Source organism: Pogona vitticeps, chromosome 4 (assembly GCF_051106095.1).
Source record: "Pogona vitticeps strain Pit_001003342236 chromosome 4, PviZW2.1, whole genome shotgun sequence".
In the NCBI taxonomy this organism is placed as follows: Eukaryota; Metazoa; Chordata; class Lepidosauria; order Squamata; family Agamidae; genus Pogona; species Pogona vitticeps.
In genome coordinates, this window is record NC_135786.1 from 197224869 (window position 1) to 197246031 (window position 21163).

At 39.1% G+C, this 21163-nt stretch overlaps 1 protein-coding gene and 1 long non-coding RNA gene across 6 annotated transcripts in view; one reads left to right on the forward strand and one right to left on the reverse strand.

Annotated features, from left to right (window-relative positions):
* The window catches only part of LOC140706941 (uncharacterized), a 78396-nt gene that overhangs the window by 44996 nt on the left and 12237 nt on the right, over positions 1-21163 (forward strand). The window lies entirely within an intron of this gene.
* The window catches only part of TOX (thymocyte selection associated high mobility group box), a 249230-nt gene that overhangs the window by 15250 nt on the left and 212817 nt on the right, over positions 1-21163 (reverse strand). For all 5 annotated transcript variants that reach the window (XM_072998960.2, XM_020811519.3, XM_072998958.2 and 2 more), the window contains one exon: positions 5883-5963. In XM_072998960.2, the coding sequence (XP_072855061.2) occupies positions 5883-5963 (81 nt within the window). The remainder of the gene's footprint in view (positions 1-5882; positions 5964-21163) is intronic.

Here is a 21163-nt window from a genome sequence, read left to right on the forward strand (position 1 = left end):
TGGCTCAAGGAGATAAACAACATGGAGGTGGGTGTTCATTACTGAAATAAATTGCCATGTAACTCTGCATCACACTACGATTTACTTATTTTGAGAAGGCATTCCAGAGGTGTGGTGCTACCACAGAAAAGGCCTTCCCTTTTCAAATGTGCCTTCTGTAAGGAAAACACTTGGAGAAGGGACTCTGTAGAGGATCTTAAAGCATAGGCAGACCTTTGTGTGAAATGATGCTCCTTCACATACTGGATTCCTAAGTATTTACAAATTCTTTAGAAGTAAGTTTCAGACCTTGAGTTTGATTCTCTCCCCTCCACAAAAAATAGACAACCAGTTCAATTATTTTAAGATTAGTTTAGTTAGATCTCTGCCAGTTACATTCTGAACCTTTGCACTCACAGGAAGCTATCAGAGCATAGATCACCATTACGCTAGCAGATAAGCTTTTCCTCGTAGGGCATGTGTTCCCAGACTTTAGCGTCTCAGATACATTTGACTATATTCTTTCGAGTTTGAAGACGGGGAGTGCGTAGAGACCAGTTCCTAGATTATTAAATGTTAACCATTTCTGGCCTTGGAGAATGCCTCAGAACTTCCTAATACTCATTCCTGTTCCATATCTTGCAAACAATGGCAATAGCAGTCTCCTTTATACTTGAAGTAGAAGTCAAGAAGGATAAGTCTACAGTGCTCTGTCTCTAGATCTGTTGGTGACCGATTAGTTCTGATTCTACAGTGAGGTCAATGCAAGCTTTAAAAAATTACCTCCACAAGGTGCAAGTTTACAAAATTCAATAGCATTACAGACATTTAAGGCTAGAAATCAATGAGCTAGGAATATATTTTTATTTGCTACTTAGAATTATGAGGATTTAAAAAAAACAACTAATAACTTGCCTTTAACATTTAAAACATGAATTTGCATCAATTTTGCTCAGTTTCCAACACTGTGATATATTTCATCGCAGCTGACTTCTAAACTATATGTGCTCATATAAATCCAGCAAGGAGTAAGAGATTATCTCCCAAGGGCTCGCCGATGGATATGTACCGGAATAATAATTCATCTCTTAAGAAAAAGTTGAATGAATAACCAGTGAAAGGTGAAACATGCATGAAAAAAAAGAATATAAAATGTTCCGTTGAACAAAGATGTACAGTGTCAAAACAAGGGTTGGAAGATGCATATATGCCCTTATTCTATAACCTCCATGTCACATTTGCTCTGTTTACAAGTCAAAATAAGTTTAACGTTACTCCAGGCACTCTGGGGTCACTGGAGCTTGTGAAGAACCATTTGTATTCCTTTTGATGTACATCCCATCACCGCCAAACAACCAATATGCACATAAGAGAAACTGGTTCATTATGTGCAATGATATACAATGAAAAAGATGATAACTTCATCTGCCCAAGTCAAGCTGTAGTAATGATAGCAACAAAAATGTATTTTCCCCAGTAAACAAATGAAAATTAAATGGAAATGATAAAGGAAATTCAGTTCTCTGTGCATAGCTAAGAATGTGCATTCCGCTCACAGTATACTCAGATGGAAAATGTTTCTTTATTTTATTATAATGGGATGAAAAAAAGATAATGGAATAAGTTAGTGGGAGTTCAACTTCTCGTATTCTCTAAAGTTACTTTAAAATGTGGGTAACTGGTCAGCTTTGCTCCATATTGTCTAGCCAAGTGTTACATATATACACTGATGGTATATATGTGTCTAACCGGAAGTGTGTCCCAATGAATACAATGGGACATAAGATCTACTGAAGTATTTGTACACCTAAATGGGATATGAGGATTTCAGTGACACATAAACCCCAAGTCTCCATGCACCCAGAACTTTTGTGTATTGTGTGCAATCATCTCCCTTCACCTGAACATGGTTACAGAGCTCTTACAACTGGAATAGTTAGCTTATCAGAATCCCCAGCTATTTTTATATCTTTCTTTTAGCCCTCCACATCTGCATTGACCTTTTCGAATACTTGTACACCTATTGTTTTTAGCTTTAAATATTGTCTTTTAAGGATGTAAGCAGTCTTTTAAAGGAGAAAAGCAGGGTAAATATCTTTTAAATAAAATAAAATAAATAAACACTCTCAAGGAAGTATGTATAGAATTGCAGCCTAACAGAATCAAAATCCCTGCTCCCATGATGTTCTCAGCCAAACTCGAAAGGCCATCAATAAACGTACTGTTTCAAAAATAATATTGCAAAAATAACATTCATGACTATTTCATTTGTTAAACATTGTTATTTATTAATATTTACTCTTCAGAAGGCATACATGCTTGCACATTCCTTCCCATAAAAAGAAAATACAAGCCTTCGACTGAGAAACATTATAACCTACAGTACAAGTTTGAGAACCATGGATCTGTACTGTGCTAGTAGCTCCTTAACAACTTTCTTGGCAGAATAGCTTTGAACATGAATGGAGAGCTAAAAGTATTCTCCGATTTAGGTTGCATTTAGTTCAAAATATCACATTATTTCAAATACATATGGGACTACTTGAACTAGATTATATTTTCCTCAGCAACTAGGAAGGACAAAGAGTAAGATTATGCATCTTTGTGCTGTAATTTCTTACCACTTTGCAGTGCAAATGTTTTGGACTTCCAACTCCTATCAGCACCTGACAGGATAGATAATGGCCAGGAATGCTAGAACACATAGTCTTAAACATCTGGAAAGCACTAAGTTGGGAATGTAGCAATAAATGATGCCTCTACACTTCCACGGGCTCAAAAGCAGTGAAGTAGTTGGGGAAATGCAAGGAGTGGCAGATGAGATGGAGTCTTGGATCTATAGGCCTGAGACTGAGAGGATTTAGGAGTTTTAGACTCAGACAAGAGAATGAAAGAATTGGCGACAGAATGAAGAAATTGCTTGAACACCACGTTACGTTTAAATGCTTTTATGGGAAAGCCTGAATTCCTTCAAAAACTGAAACACTGTAAACTTTCTAGCAAATTTGTTCTCTGACCGAAGTTGCAACCAGGAATTTTGGTGCCTGGGACAGGGAGCAGCGGTTGGAGGGTGGGGGAGTGTCTTTCAAACAGCTTGATTTATTTTCATTTGTTGCAAAATCCATTGTTGAATATTGAGGGACACCATGACCCCCAATGAATTTGAGTTGCAACTTCCAGCACCATTTAAGAGGTTGGTTTAAGAACATGCCCCCTATCCATTTTCATTTGCCTCAAAACATGACAAATTTGAATTTCATCTGCCTTGTGGGAATGGCATGGTGACCTCTCCTTTTAGATGGTGAGATTTTGCAATACAGTAGTGGCTGAAACTGCAGAGGAGACAAATATGCAATTTTAACCTTCTGTTGCCAGTGCTTTGAAGTAAGCAATGGACAGAATGTGGATGGAGGTAGCAGGAATTACCTCTTTCACCTTGCTTTTTTCCACTCTTCATATTTTGGTGCCCTGAGTCAAAGTCATGATTGCCCCATACTAGTTACAGATACAGTTTCAGGATTTGGGCAATCTATCCCATAAATCCATCTAACCTCATATTTAGACATGATCCTCTGAGCCTATCCGTACTACCACTCTCAGAAGGCCCAACCATTACGGCCCATGAGAACTGTAATTCAAAATATTTGAAATGTTGTGATACTGAATCACCATGCTGCACCCCATTCCCAAAATAACCTTCTAACAAATATAGCTGCACCTTAGAGGTAGAAAGGCAATGCCTCAATGGTGCACAAGCTACATGGCATATATACCTGGGTCTGAAGAAGTAGAGTGTATTCCATGGAAGCTAATAGATTTGTTATTTTCAAAGGTTTTTATCTATGCTACACATTTATTATTAGTCTTATTTCAAATATTTTTACACTGTCCTTCATCATAGGTTAACTAGGGTGGTTTCAAAATGGAAGTGTAATAATCGAAATCCCATTGAATTAGAAAAAAAGGACAGAATACATATAGGAATCTACTGTCACCTGGTTTTATAAACTAATCTTAGATGTTTGTGCACACAAATAGATGGCGTGTCTCAGCAACAGCCATGATTGTTGAGAGAGATTATTTCACAGGAAGGATGCTACAACAGAAATGGTGTCCTCCCTTGTTGTTATATAAGTTGCCAAGGGTACCTGAGAAAGAGCCTTTCCTGAAGGCCCTCAACACAGATCCTGGACAGGGTTATGCAGGGAGAGATACTTCTTTAGAAGTATTTAGGTCCTAAACTGTTACCCGCCACTATCTCCACTGCATGCTGAAGGCAGATTTTGAACTGAATAGGACACAGTGGGTTTTAAGCAGATTGAGACATGCTTTCTTAAATTCTAAACTGCTACAATTGCCTGCATTAAATATTTCTAAATATCTACTCAACAAGTAAAGTAGCAAATCTTACTGTCAGCCTTACAACAAAGTGCCCTGGTAAGCAATAAAAAAAGCTTGTTTTTTTCAAATGCAAAACTGCAATTCACAGCATTTTAAACCACACCATGCAATTTGCTATACAAACTACTTGCAAAAATGATAAAAGTTGCAAGTAAGGGCAATGCAAAAGCTTAGTTAGTACTATAAATAACATTATAATCTGAATAGCATTATATGAAATGCTTTGTAATGTGATTTTTGTTTACATATTTATTTCTATCCACGCCAAGCGGCTTGGGTGTAGCATCATTGATTCCAATAATTCTCCGGTGGGATTTGGAAAAAGGGCTTGAGAAAAGCGATGGCAAACTTTATGATAAGGTTTTATTAGTTCCAAACAGATACTGATCACAACAACAAAAAGAACATCTACTGTATCACACCAGCAAAATCTAGTTCTTTATGGAAATATCACTCATTCCTAACTTGTGTACTAGATTGTGAACATCTTTCTTAGGTAAGACGTTCTACTCCAGCACATTGTTGTTTGTGGTGGGTTGTGACCGTAAGAATAAACAACAGTGACTCTCCCACATCACCAATATTGCTGCCACACATGGACCTGATAAGGGATAGCCTCACCTAGATAAACGTCTTTGGATATCAAACGGGGCTGCAATGTGTGGGGCTCCTGCATGCCCAAAGGACTTTGGAATCCAAACCTGTATCTCCTGATTTGTTTTGTTTTACAAAGCATGCACTGCTGTTAATGAGAATAAGTCACACAATTTAATCTTCAGCCAGGACAAGGTCCCTGATAAATCAGTATTCAGAGTTCTAGTTGGTTATATGGATTGATTGATCCTCATACGAATCATACTGAGTGACTCTGTCCATCTATCCAGTCTGTCATCTGTGTGAATGTGTTCTTCAGGACAACATTAAATACTGAGAAACTGAACAAATATGGTAGTCACTGAACACTGTACAGCTATCTAGTGACAAGCATGTATTTCTCCATCCCTCCTCCATGGTACTGTTTATGCCTCCATCCTGAAGAAATTCCATCTAGAAAAAGGAATGAGACTTACTGTCCTTATTAATTCACTAGCTGCTTACACTCAGAAGTAATTCAGATGACTAGCCTCAAAACATTGGAAAGGTCACATGATACAGAGCTGAACAAAATAAACATGGCTGGGACAAATACAAACAGTACCTGGGAATCCATTTTTCAGTCTTTTCAATTGCCAGAATCTTCATGGTATTTGCATAAGTTTGATGCTACTTTCCACAGCTAATTGTGGCTGACTGATGAGGTGCCCTCTTGGTCTCTTGTCTAATTATACAGCCAAGATGCACCCCCCCCACGTGGCAACTCATTAGTTAACTGCAATTAGCTGTTGTAAAATTTGCATCAGTAGGATTCTGGCCTATATTTATACCCAGCCCTTTTAAATATGTTCTCAGGATGACACAGAATAAATATTTAAAAAGACGATATATTTTATATTAGGTGTTACCTTGGATACAAGGCTTGCCCTGTATGCAGCTAACTGCTTCAGATATTCCTTCTTAGCAGCTTCAGTCTTCTTTTTATATACCTGGAAAATAAGGGAAAATTGTGTATCAGCAAATAAGCCTCTTTTGCTTTAAGTAAAATCTCATGATGTCCAATACATACAAAACAAGTTTTCTTTTCCTTTTGCTCTCTTTCTGTTTTTCTTCTTTACAGTACTTTTTTAAAAATGTGGAAGGAAGGGCACCTGTGATTCTTCATAAGAAGATAGCAAAAACTCTACTGGCTCAGGTCAAAAACTTGATTGGTCCTACATTTTGGGTCAAATCAGAGGGTTGTGAGAAGCCCTTCAGCAGAACATGTGCAACTTTACCTTCCAAATGTTGTTGGATTCCATTTCCCATCAGCCCCACCCGGCTTGGTCAATTATGAAAGAGTACAGGAATCGTCAGCACCATCCTGGATGACCACAGGTTTCCTATTCATGGCTTATGTAATGCAAATGTATAAAGTAACAGTGTTGTGAACTGAGGAGAAATGCTAATTACAAGTTAACGCTTCTGTTACAACCAGCGTGGACAATTTTTGTGAATTTAAGTATATAAATGGAGATGAGTCCTGCCGTTGGAGGAGGTGATCGGGTGGCGGCAGCAGCAGAAGGCAGAGGCGCAGCCATGTGGCTGCCCATGGACTGCTACTCCGCCTCCGGCAAGGGTCAAAACTGGGGGTCGTTTTATATATGGGGGGTCATATACATGGAAAAATATGGTACTTACTGTTTTTACTTTTACCACAGTTCAAAGTTTCCATATCTGCCCTCCAAAAATAAATAAATAAACAAACAAACAAACAAACAAAACAAAAAAACCCAGCCCAAAACAACCAATCATGTCCTGAGGTAGGGAAATCTGTTTTGGCCAATCCTATACCTAAGAAGCCAATATCAGATCAGGGGAAATGGCTGATTGTAGCCTGTAAAGGGCATGATTGGTCATTTTAGGTCAAAATATTTCATTTAAATTGGGGCGGGGGGAGGATTGCATTGAGTCTCATGTGCACCTCCGGCCACACTTTGCCCAAATCTGTATTAAACAAATGCTTTTAAAAGGGTTGTTGTGGGTACTTACGGGCTCTTTGGCTGTCTTCTGAAGGTTGTTTTTCCTAACGTTTTGCCAGTCTCTGTGGCTGGCACCTGGAAGATGCCGGCCACAGAGACTGGTGAAACGTTAGGAAAAACAACCTTCAGACACACGGCCAAAGAGCCCAGAAAACCCACAACAACCATTAGATCCCGGCCGTGAAAGCCTTTGCGAATATATTGAACGCTTTTAAAAGGTTTTGTTCTAAATCAATTATTCTGCTACTGTGGTCAAGCAGAAGCTCCTAGAATTCTTACGTAAGTGGCACTAGCTCTGTGAAACAGTTGTAACGTAGTAGTGTCACTCTGATCACCTGGACAATGTCAGCCTAGTGCCACAAACTCTGGCAGCAGTGGACAAGACACCATGTGACTATGGCAATCCACACAGTTCTCATGTGTGACTACTATGTGAAGCCATTGCCACAATGAAGCAGTTCTAGGAATTCCCGTTGAACTCAATGGACATGTTCACCGCAATCAGCCACCCTTGCATCCTTCCTTCCATAACATAAGTAAATGTTGTGATTTTGAAACCTGGGACAAAGGAAAATTAATATGGTAAAATATTTTCCACTATACTATAAATTGGCTATACACATTTTGTAGGGGCAGTACATAAATGTAAAATACCTGACAGGAAAAAAAAATACCAAGCAAGGGTTATATATATTTGAAAGATATTCATAGCAAATGAATTGTGCCAATTTATTTTTGAAGCAAATTGGTTGAGTTTCATTTGTAACAGTCAATCACCATTCTGTGGTCAATTAGGCATGCTCAGTCATCACTAAGATTTGTTAAGGAGGCAGTACCTTTAGGATTATTGTTTACAAAAAACCACTGAGGGTTGGAATTTCCGAAAAACTTGGGATTTCCAAATCTGCTATACTACTATTCTTAGTTAGGGTTGTGATATATTGGTTATATACATAATGATTGAGACTCATGCTCCAATGTGAGAAAATTTAATTTACTTATTTACTTACTGTATTTTTCTGTGTATAAAACTATACTTTTTCCTAAAACAATTAGAAGAAGAATTGAGGGTTGTTATATGCACAGAAGGAGGTGGAGACAGAGGCGGAGCAACCCCGCTCTCACAGCAGCCCATTGCTGCCACCGCCTCCAGATCGCCTCCACCAGTGCCACTCGCAGACTCCCTTTGGGCAGGGGACAAGGCAACGATGTGAAATAGAGGTGAGCCCTGGCACTGGCACTGGAGGAGGCGATCAGGAAGCAGCAGTCAATGGGCCACCGCAAAGGGTGGCCCAATGTGGCTGCTCCTCCACCTCCTGCCACTGCCGCTGCCACATAATCACCTCCTCCAGTGCCAGGGCTCACCTCCAGTGAATGTCGCTGTCTTGTCCCCTGCTTGAAGGAGGCCCATAAGTGGTACTGTGGGAGGTAATTCGCTGGGTGGCAGTAGTCAATGGGCAGCTGCAAGACTTGGCCGAGTGCGGCTGCCTCCACCTCTTGTAGCTGCCATTGCCTGCCGCCAGCGCTGGTGGATTGCCTTCTCCAGCACTACTCGCGAGCTCCCTTCGGGCAGGGGACAAAGCGGCGACATTCGCTGGAGGCGAGCCCTGGCGTTGGAGGAGGTGATCGGGTGGCGGCAACAGCAGAAAGCAGAGGCACTGCCACGATGAGCCCCCCCCGTGGCTGCCCATTGACTACTACTCCACCTCCGGCAAAGGTCAAAATTGGGGGGTCGTCTCATATATGGGGGGGGTCGTATACATGGAAAAATATGGTACTTACTGTTTTTTACTTTTACCACAGTTTAAGTGCTTTGTGGTGCAGTGGTTAAACTGCTGTACTGCAGCCAAAACTGCTCACAACCTCAGGTAGCCATCTCAGCCTTCTATCCTTCCAAGGTCAGTAAAATACTCACGGGGGGGGGGGATGTGTAGCCTGCATAATTAACTTGTAAACCACCCAGAGAGTGCTTTAAGTGCTGTGAGTGGTATATAAGCAGCACACTTTGCTTTTGCTTTTTATATATGACTGTTGATAAACACAATAATGATTGCACAGGCAACCCTGCCCACCAAGAAGTAAATATTCAAAATAGAAAATAGAGCAATCAATAGGCTTAAGAAAGAGGCTAAACTCAATTCTTTTTCTCAGCTAGAGGAGGTCCACTGAATGAATGTGATTTCTTAAGTCACCAGTTGATTCAATAGAAACAATGATGAGATTTAGCTCAAGAGTAGGGAGGGAGGGATGCTTTTGAATTGTGGCGCTGGAGGAGACTCTTGAGAGTCCCGTGGACTGCAAGGAGATCAAACTTATCCATTCTGAAGGAAATCAACCCTGAGTGCTCACTGGAAGGACAGATCCTGAAACTGAGGCTCCAATACTTTGGCCATCTCGTGAGAAGAGAAGACTCATTGGAAAAGACCCTGATGTTGGGAAAGAGTGGAGGCAAGAGGAGAAGGGGACGACAGAGGACAAGATGGTTGGACAGTGTCATGGAAGCTACCAACATGAATTTGACCCAACTCCGGGAGGCAGTGGAAGACAGGAGAGTCTGGTGTGCTCTGGTCCATAGGGTCACAAAGAGTTGGACATGACTAAATGACTAAACAACAACAATAGGGAGGGACAATTGTAGACAAACACCATTACACATACTTGGTTACAAATATGAATGAGGATGAAAGGGACAAGATCAGCATGAGGTGGAAAAGTTGAGATCTGCAGAAGTAAGAAAGGGGGGAATCAACATTTCTTAGTTGTTACTGGACAGATTTGATACCACAAAAAAAGGAAAAGGAATTTCAGCTTGTTTACATGGCTTTGGATAGATATAACCACATTCCTACTGATATACAGTACTTCAAAAGTCCAGTTCCATTCATGTGGCATGCCTCCTATGTACCTCAACATTCTCTAAATAATTATTAACGTTATCTTAATTATTGATGGTAGTTGCTTTGTTTTTAAAATAACAAATCCTATTAAATGGCATATAGCTCGAACAAATGACATTAATCAAGGACTCACAATATAAGTATCTGCATGTATTTTCAAGCCAGAGACCTTCAAAATGACTCACATCTGGAAAAGGTGACAATGACAGGACAGAACATCCAGAACTTAATACGGAGCATGACAACATGTATATGTCCAAAAAACCTGAGTGGGAACAACAGTACCTTATAAAAATACTAAACTGTCAGTGTAGCTATTGTTTCCTGAGAGACCAAGGTATTTTTTTTTTATTTATGTATTGGAAATAAGGCTTACTTTCTGTAAATTTAAATTGATCTCTTTTGATCTCCTTATTACACATTATTTTAATCACACATGCTTCCAAGTACACTTCCACACTTCACCATTTGTGAAGTGATGCCACATTATCCTTATGAAATGTGCTTCATTATAATCCATCAAAGATGTGTTTTCAAGAGCATGCAGGCCCCTCTGATCTCTGCTGGTAAAACCCAGAGGTTGCTTAAAAGGATTAAAGATTTTACATCCCAGGGAAACATAAGATTATAATGGAGGAACAGGCGTCCTAGGATACTAAAGCTGTAAATATCGAGAGAGGAATAAAAATAATAGATTAGTTCTAGCTGTGCAACGGCATGTGTGCATTCTTCTGCAATTTCTTCAGATTACAAAGCTGAGATCATTTTGTTTCAGAAAGGATTTATAACAAGTTATGTTGCTGAGTTGATTGTTTGTGGTTATTGCTAAAACGTATTGTTTGTTTCAAGGAAATGAAACACCCGTTAGCTGACAGTTTTTCCTCTCTCCTAGCAGCTAAAATTAAATTTGCCTGACCTGAAAGAATAGGAAAGAATGCAAATTGCATTCTCTGTTTGAATATATCTGCATAATTTTGTTATTTCATTTTCAAAACAAAAATAGAGCCTAATAAGAATAAAACATCACAGATTTATTCCTGGAATTTCACATTCCATATGTCCAATTAATAGCAGTTCCATACAGCTTAGTGTGGAAGCATTATTATGGCATCTGATCATTCAGACATCATGCAATTATTTCCTATCTGTTCACAAACAGTATTTAGCATTAAATATTTCCATGCATTTTCTAACTTACTTTGAATACGATGTTGCAAGGAAATTAACATTAGTTTTCGAAGGTAAATAAGGAAACCAAACATATGGCTAGGAAAAATATGACTAAAGAAACTGTCTTGTAACCACAACCTAACAAGTACACCATTATATCAAAACTCAGATTTCAACACACAACAGTTTCTTTGTCTTGATGCAACATTTGCAAAAATGAAGTACTATATTGATCGCTGATTTAATTTTGAAGTTAGACTGTACTTCCAGGAGGTTTTGAGTCAAAGTACAACTAAGGGTATTAGGAGTACAGTATGTTGGATCTTACACATTTGTCTCTACACAACATCTCCACTTAGTTACACCCCATCCTGTAAGCATTAATGAAGCATACTATACCTATGCTGGCAATGATGTCAACTGTAGTGATGACTCACTTGGCAACTTATGGGGAGCTCAGTAACTGCAATACTATTGATAGTTCGACATGATGTCTGAAGGTCAAACTCTACATTACTGATAACCTGATATTACTGCTGAAATCCCATTAGTGTTGAAGAGACATGACTGAGGCAGTCTTTCTTCTCTAAGAAATCAGACTTACAAAGGATAAATGTGTTTCTGTTCTGAAGACCAACCAGAAACCAAGGAAGATAATTTGCAAACTACAGGAGATATTTTTTATTTATTTTATTTATTTATTCAATTTTTACCCCGCCCCTCTAGACAACGTCTACTCGGGGCGGCTTAAAAAAAATAAAACACATTAAAACAATGTAGAAAATAACTAGCATAGGAAATACTTCTGTAATGACACTTATCAGCATCCAATGATGATGCTGTTGCTATGTGCCATCAAGTTACTCACAATGTACAGTGTGGCTTTCAGCTGTGTATGACTAGTTGCTATTGCTGATTAAGAGCTGGAATAACCAACAGTGTGTGCAGTACTTGGATTAAGTAGGAATGTAAATGAATGAATGGATTTATTTATTACGGTTGGGTGACCAGCTCATAAAACACATTATATGGCTAAAATATACAAAATGCAATTTAAAAAAATGTACAACCAGTTCATAAAACATATTATATGGATAAAATATACAAAATGCAATTTAAATGTCTTGGCAGCAGAAGCCCAGAGTATATTGGACACCACTCTCAACATGTCCATAGATAACAGGATTCCTGGGGAGACAAGACGGGTACTATGTGAAATATGTGTGAGAAACGGCGTGTTTTAGCCATATTATTTATTCAGAAGCCTAATATTACAGTCCTCAGTAACAGACTCTTAAAGTTTAAAGTGTGTCATGAGACTGAAGGAGAGTGGAACTTGTAGTCAGAGATTAAAGGAAAGTGGGACTTGTAGTCAATGAGAAGGAAAGAAAATGGAGTCTGTTAGGCTTTAACAATGAAAGGAAGACATGGGAATGTGAGAAAGGCAGAGAGGTTGTTTTTCTTAATTTACAGTCAGCCTGGTACAGTGTGAAACCTGATAAGCATGCAAGGACAAAGAGGCCCAGACAGCACAGACTCAACAAATTCTTTCCTAATTGGAATGGAGATAAGCCACCTGCATCTCCATGAGAATTGTGGGCAAAATGGACAGTTACGCCTCTTTGAGTTGATTGGTTTATGGTAATGTAGAAGGAGTTTCGAGGAATGTAGAAAATGGACGATGGGTTATGTGTGAGAGAGTCCATGATCATGGAGAGAGAACTTTTGCCTGAGAAAAATTCTTGATGGCTTGAAGGCAAGAGAATGCAGGTTAGAGAAGAAGGGGGTGGGGCTAGCCCACCTTAGCCCAGTCTTAGAGTTTGTTATTTTAATGGAAATTAGTTGTTGTATTTAACTATGGTAATCTTTTGAACATGCTCTTTATGCTATGCTTGAGCAAAACAAATTGTTTCTATGAAACATTTTCATAATAAAAATTAATTATACAAATCTTCACCAAGGATTGTCTCTTGGATCAGCAGGGTTTGGCTAAATCCAGAGGAGTGGTAACGTCCATTGACTAGCTACCAGAGAAGTCCTAACTAACAGCTGTTGTGGATTCTTGGGAATCACATGTATTGGTACTTACAAAGTACTGAGTAAAAGTAAAGTGTTCTTTTAAGATCAGGCTTGTTCTAGGCGCAAAGTCTACACACTGCTGGAGGTTGAGGACTTGCCCCAGCGTAAAAGGTGGTAGATTTGTGGCTGAGGAACTCCCTGACTGAAGGACTCATGCTCCTTAGGGAGATTCGGTCCTGACATGGTTTGCAGCATCGGGATTAGGGCAGTCTGAGCTGGTCAAGAGACTATCCTAAAGGGGACAGTTTTACATGTTCAAGGGGCCATAGAATAAAGCAGCTTTTCCCCAAGTTGTTATTTTGCTAAGGCAGAATGGTGCTTAGAAAAACTTCATCTATGCCCAGGCTAGAATTGTCTGAAGGAATGGATTTACTGTTGGCAAAAGAAATTGGGCAGGTTGCCCTAAAGGATTCCTTGGCGGCGGCTGGAGGTGTCAGGCCCAAGATTACAGGGATATCCACATTTAAGGAGTTTGAGCTGTTCCAGATGACCGACCGAAAAAGGCAGCAAGCACTTAGAGTGAAACTCCCTGACCGAAGGACCCATGCTCCTTAGGGAGATTCAGTCCTGACAAAGTGTTTAAACTTTGTATAAGCAAAACTGATCCACAGCTCAACTTTATCAATATGAGAAAGCCTACTTCCACTTTATAAAGATGCAAGTTTACAACTACGCTCCACCAGTGTAATAAAAATAAAGGATCATAAAACAAAAACAAGTAGACCAGGGATACCCAAATATTACTGTAGTTTCCCTCTTCCTGTCCCCAGCCATGTACTAGGGATATAAACCTTTACTTATTCTGTTATCTCAGGCAAGAATGGAAAATATCAAATTTCAACAGATTTTATTCATTTTATAAGACTCATAGCATTGTTATGTACTGTCAAAATGGTAATGAATATCAAATATATTAAACGGCATAGACAGCACTAACAAGAATCTCAGTCATTCCCAGTTACTAAAATACTTGCCCCAATACAAAATTCCACTGAATGCAACAAGTATTTTCAGTTTCGATAGACTGCACAGAGATAGAATGTGCCAGAATTGTCTTACGGTATAAATATGCAACAAACAAACTAATAGTGAATGGTCTAATTGGCAAACCTGACCTGAAACTTATTATATTATAATTGTTCCATGCTGATATAACATCCCAAATAATCTTGTTTTCTAATTCCTCATATTGTAGTTGTTAGAGTTGTCACTGAAATGGCCAGTGAAGGGGCTGCTTGGGTCAGAAACATTAGCAGTGCAGTCCATGGGAGAACTAGGCCCTGATATTGGTCCTCAGTCAAGAAGTAACTAAACAATAAGCTTCAGAGACCACCATTCCTGATCCTAAGCCTTCTCCAATTCAAGTCCCTGTGTTGGCCATTACCCAATCACAAGTGCGGACAATGGATTTCTGAGAATTTCATACAATAAAACATTAAAACTATATAGCATGCCAATCCAAACAATTATGCAACAAGTACAGCCAATTAATAAAAAGATAGAAAAGCTAGTCACACTAAAATATTCTAGCAGCAATTGAATTACATACAATTTTAACCGTATTGTTCTTATAGAAAGGCCTATGAGCAGAACCTCAGATGCAGATTTATGTGGGTGCTTTAAGAAACCTTGTCTCAAACTGCACTAGGCTTTAGAAGTCAAAACCAAATTTGGTTTGGCCTCTGAAATGCACTGGCATGATACTGGTGTCACATTATCAGATTTTGATGGTGTGCCAGGGTTGCAGGAATAAGGTGGAATTGCCCCTTCCCTGTTCTATGCTAATAAATCATTGTGTTAGCAGAAAGGGCTAACAATATCACTGCAACAAATGTATAATTGAGAGCCTACAAGCATGTTATATGAAAACTCTTACTCCCATGAAAATGTTCTTATCACATTTTATATTTTGCCCTTATTTCATCAAAGAGGTATACAGTGGCACTTCTGTTCAGATGTCTGGATCCTGCTGAAAACTAGATTCCACCTACCCACAATTCCCAGTCTGAGGCTGTCTTAGAAGGTTGGTTCCAACATTTACAGCTACATAAGCAAGGAAAAGAAATCCATGATTTGTGCTGGTTTTCTGTTTCTGCTATAAAAGGGGTTGTGGAGGGTCCCTTAGAAGTGCTTCCTCTGGGATGGCAGAAAGACGATGATATGGGAAAGCCCATTTCATGAACAGCACTCTAGTGCAACAGAACTCTATTGATAAGGAGTTTGGGGGCACTTTAAGGGCCAACAAGTTTTACTTGGCATGAGCTTTCATAGACTACAGACGTACTGCTTCAGATACATGGAGTACAGCCTTAACAAACATTTATACACATGCAGGGAATACAGGAATGCAAAATATAAATAGAAAATCAAAACTAATGTTGACAATCCTTAAAAATCACTGTTAAAGATACTTAAACACCTGTAAAGATGTTCCTTGAACATGACCACGGTGGACCATATGTGCACAATAAACTATAGACTAACATTGTTACCCCTACGAACATTTCTGCAAAACTACAGCATACAAGTTAGTATGCAAGCCATAATTCCCTTGGTACTGATCCGTCTCATCCAGACACTGACACCAGACTTGCACTATTGTTGTGTTATGCATAGAAAGTTACAGCAATATTTCACATTCTCTTGTGCAGGATACAGCATTATGATCAGTAGATAGAGCTTCCAGCCTGGATCTACCAGCAAGCGAAATGACTTTTCTTTTTGCTGTAGATAGACACTGAACAGAATTCTATTATGTTTGCCTAACTTTTCATAGCTAAGTGTGGCTACATGCTGAAGAGCCAGGGCATGTTTCAGTGTTATGCCTGCCATACACCCAACTGCACACCTGTGATGTGCCGCGGTATCTTCTTCTTCATTAGCCACAGCAAGTTACGCAAAACGTATTGAACACTAGTAAAATTTTGGCTATTGAAAAGGAAGGGTACAAGGCACAGATACATCATTTTAAAAAAGTAGTGCTAATTTTCATCAATAAATGGTAAAGGTAAAGGTTCCCTTGGCAATTTTTTTTGTCCAGTCGTGTTCGACTCTAGGGGGCGGTGCTCATCCCTGTTTCCAAGCCATAGAGCCAGCGTTTTGTCCGAAGACAGTCTTCCATAGTCACATGGCCAGTGCGACTTAGACACGGAACGCTGTTACCTTCCCACCAAAGTGGTCCCTATTTACCTACTTGCATTTTCATACTTTCGAACCGCTAGGTTGGCGGGAGCTGGGACAAGCGACGGGCGCTCACTCCGTTGTGTGGATTCGATCTTAAGACTGCTAGTCTTCTGAACCTGCAGCACAGGCTTCTGCGGTTTAACCCGCAGCGCCACCACGTCCCTCAATTTTCATCAATAGATTGATGCAAAAGTCAGGGAATAATTTGGTTCAATGGAGTGGCAGAAAGAAAGCATTTAAACAATGTTTTCATTCAATTCAGACTAAGCTCTGAGAAACTTTAAAATTTGAACAGCAAAATGTTATCAAGCAGCAAACTATAAACAACCATGCTATGAAATACTTAAGTGTATAATGGAAACTGCTTACAGATACAATAGAAAAACCTGTCATTATATTTTTGTTAGAAATATTGTAAAGGTATTTGAAACAAACCTGTCATTGTGCAAAATTGTACAAAACTATGTCATTGTGCATAACTGTGCAAAACTGGCTGGCAGTTTCAGTGAGAAACCTCCTACAAAACCGCAGCGGGAACAGTAATTTTATTTATTTATTTATTTATTTAATTTAATTAATTTATATCCCGCCTATCTGGTCAGTTATGAGTTTCAATTTTCCCACAAGAAGCCTTTAGACTGTTCATACTTGGGGTAAACCAATTAATATATCAGTATATTATCAACTACTTGTATTGCAGTTCATTAAACACAGTTGTAGTCAAGAGAGAAGAATCTCAATGTCTAAAATGAGCTTGAATGGCTGTTTTGCTATGGAATGGACATATGTTGATTTTAACAGTGACAACAACAGTGGTTTTTATTGAAGAATTTTCCCTGACAAAAATGTGTTTCTTGAAACAGAACTGGGACAAACAATTGATATTATTCTGCCTGATTTTTAGAAAAGTCATCTTTGCACTGCTGTATTTTCTGTCCTCCACAGAAGGCTTTTGAAGAGTCCAGGCACAGGGAGCTGCAATGGAAAGTGAGAAAGCTGCATTGTGTGAGTTAATCACTGTTTGTGTAATGATCAGGTGTAATCCATTCTTGTCTAACCCTTTTATTCAAAGGGTAGTAAAACAATATAAAAATGTATTGGTGATGATTTTTAAAAAATCATGTGGAAATACAGTGAAATAAAAATCTTCCCAAGTTATGCAGTCTTACAGTAATAAACACATGGGTACTGTATAGTTTTCTCTTCTTGGTAAAACAGGCAGAGAAAGGGACAAGCATAAAAAAGGAGCTCATAAGCTCTGCCACCCTGTTTTCACAGTTGAGCTCATGCCCAACTTATTCACAAAGAGAATGCAAGGTATCAATACTATAGTTGTTGTTGTTTAGTCGTTAAGTCATGTCTGACTCTTTGTGACCCAATGGACCAGATCACGCCAAGCCCTCCTGTCTTCCACTGCCTCCCTGAGTTTGATCAAATTCATGTTGCTAGCTTCAATGACACTGTCCAAACATCTCATCCTCTGTCGTCCCCTTCTGCTCTTGCCTTCACACTTTCCCAACATTGGGGTCTTTTCCAGGGAGTCTTCTCTTCTCATGAGATGGCCAAAGTATTGGAGCCTCAGCTTCAGGATGTCCTTCCAGTGAGCACTCAGGGTTGATTTCCTTCAGAATGGATAGGTTTGTTCTCCTTGCAGTCCAGGGGACTCTCAAGAGCCTCCTCCAACACCACAATTCAAAAGCATCTATTCTTCAGCAGTCAGCCTTCTTTATGGTCCAGCTCTCACTTCCATATATCGCTACTGGAAAAACCATAGCTTTGACGATGCTGACTTTTGTCGGCAAGGTGATGTCTCTGCTTTTTAAGATGCTGTCTAGGTTTGTCATTGCTTTCCTCCCAAGAAGCAGGCATCTTTGAATTTCATGGCTGCTGTCACCATCTGCAGTTATCATGGATCCCAAGAAAGTAAACTTTGTCACTGCCTCGATATCTTCGCCTTCTATTTGCCAGGAGGTGATGGGTCCGGTGGCCATGATCTTAGTTTTTTAGATGTTGAGCTTCAGGCCATTTTTTTGCGCTCTCCCCTTTCACCCTCTTGTTTTGTTGGAAAAGAGTGTTTGTGATGATCAGCTTGTTCACTTGACAAAACTCTATTAGCCATTGGCCTATTTCGTTTTGAGCTCCAAGGCCAAACTTCCCTGTTGTTCCTTTTATCTCTTGACTCCCTACTTTAGCATTCCAGTCCACTATAATGAGAAGAACATTATTCTTTGGTGTAGTTTTAGAAGGTGTTGTAAATCTTCATAGAATCGGTCAATTTCAGCCTCTTCAGGATTGGTGATTGGTGCATAACCTTTGTTTACCAAGAATTCTATCAGTTTTTTGTGCTGGACTTTGTCAAAAGCTTTCTTGTACATAGTAGCAAACTATTTCTTGTATTTGGAATCTGCATGTGGAAGAAATGCTGCTAGTATCTTGTTGTGGTTTTACCTTTCTCTGCTTGTATTCCTGAAGACAAGTTTCAGATCAGCATAGGGCACTTAGCTCTTGAAATATCCCTTCCCTTGTTTTTCCCCCACTTCAGCTATTTCCTATATTAATATTAAGTTCTGTCAATAAATATTTTAACCAATAAATATTTTATAATTCTGGTTAAGCTTGTTGCACATAATGTTTTCCTCTATCACCATCACATGCACGTAGTGTGATGCCCTTCTCCTCTGAATTAGGTGCAGGGAAATTTTGTTTGCAGATATTTTTACTGGAGAGAAGAGAAAACACATATGTGGTGGTTAAGAGTTAAATATTTTTTAAATAAATGGAGCCCATTTTGGCTTTCAGGCAGAAGTCTGCATTAAAAACTTGTGTAGGATTTATTTTCCCTGTCTTCTATAGTGTTTTTTTTTTAAATTAAATCAGAACCAGATGTAACTGTACTAAATGAACCTTAAGTCCCTAATTGGAGACCCAATGAAGCTATAATAGAATGAACAAATTACAAACAAAATGTTCTTGTTTACATTAGTGTAACTGACTTCATGGCTTCTGCCAAAGATCTCAGTAAAACATGCCATTATGCTAAAACTGGAACTGTATGCCCACTCAAACTGTACTGCACAAAGTTTACCTCTATTTGTAACACCACTAGTGTCAGTTGATTCATAACAGGAACGAGCTAGTCCCAGTGCATGTGAATTTGAATGTGTGTGTTTACTTAAACCTTGCACTTGGTCCGCGTTGCAGGAAGACAGGTCGCTGTACCTAGGGAACCACTGCATAATGATCAGATAAGACATGCCAGAGAACAGTTGGAGTGCTGTAACATATGCTTTCTTTCAAGCTGCATAATTTGTTCTCAGTAATATTAGCTGCAACAGTTCAGCTCGATAGCAACACCTCATTATTTTATCCCTCAGTATTTATTCCTATGTTTGACGCCTCATGAAATTACTGTTAATGTGTTTATATAAGGGCAGATCTGACACAAGTGGGAAGGATTTAATTTCCCACTCAGTCTTTCCTGCTGATACGTCCTCTTTCCCCTGGTAGAAGTGGCAAGTGTAAATAGTTAATTTGCTTCAATTATGAGCCTGTCCTGCTAAATTAGAAGCAGCAGGGATATGAAGAGCTAGAATTATACTTCTGAGGCAGCTGACAAATCCTCTGAGCCCACAAAATCAAATCATTTACTCCTCACTGGTGCTCAAACACCCACTAGACAAATGCTGCAGCTTATTGTATATCATTGGATGAAGGAACTGAGATTGTATCTTGTAGTACTTAAGGATACCATAGTCATTTGAGGATATGTCAATGTTTTTGTTGCTATTTCTTTTTTGTTTGCCCACCAGCAGCTTTCAAGTGTTTTAAATTTGGTCTTTAAATATGTCTCATATTTTGTTTATTATTGTGCAACCTGTTCTCCAAGCTCATGAAACACAAGTCATGCTCATAATTTGTGTAGCTACTATAAAGTAGGGAAAAATCACAGAAATTAGAATGTTGTTCTTTAATCATATGTTTCTCATCAAATTTTATATGATACAACTTTCTGTTTTATCTCATTTTATGAATATATGGTGGCGATTTTGACAATACTGTTGAACAGAACTGTTTCATACCATCAGACTTTTCCTGCCTAGTTCATAATCTGCCTGGGGATCAGATGTGTCGCAAAGGTGTCATTTTTCAGGCAACAGAATGGTTCATTTTGCCAGAAAGACTTCCAGCAGACATTGTACCTGCCAAAATCAAAATGGCCTATAGGATTCTCAAATTCCTCTAGCAAGCAGTCCAATGCTTCATAAAAAAAATCTGTACTATAAGATAACGTGGAAGAAGATCTAAAAAATATGTCCCTTTTTGTCCTATGTTAATATGCTCATCATCATTTAGTCATTTAGTCGTGTCCGACTCTTCGTGACCTCATGGACCAGAGCACGCCAGGCCCTCCTATGCTAGGGATGAGCAAAATCAAAGAACGCTATGTAAAGTAACACATTTCCAGCAGTACACTGGAAATGAGCTGCCTTATTTCCCAGAACAAACTCTCAGGGATCACTTTCTGGAGTGGGCAAGAAATTATTTTTTGACATGTGCAGTGCTTCTTAGGGAGATGTAATACAAAAATTGTTCATTGGACTGTGGATACCCGGAGAAAATATCTTCATACCTGAAGTAGATGGGTAAGCATGGAAGAGTTTATTTCTTTCTTCCCTTGTTGCAGCTTCTACCATTTAGCCCTCCTCTGTGCCCTGCAAATGAGTGTGCCAGAGATAAGGGGAAAGTTCCCATTATTCCATTTTTCTGACTTAACCGTAGTTTGCTAATTCCCTTCATTTGAAGCAGAAAAGTGGAAAATTGCAGTCAGGGAACTATACA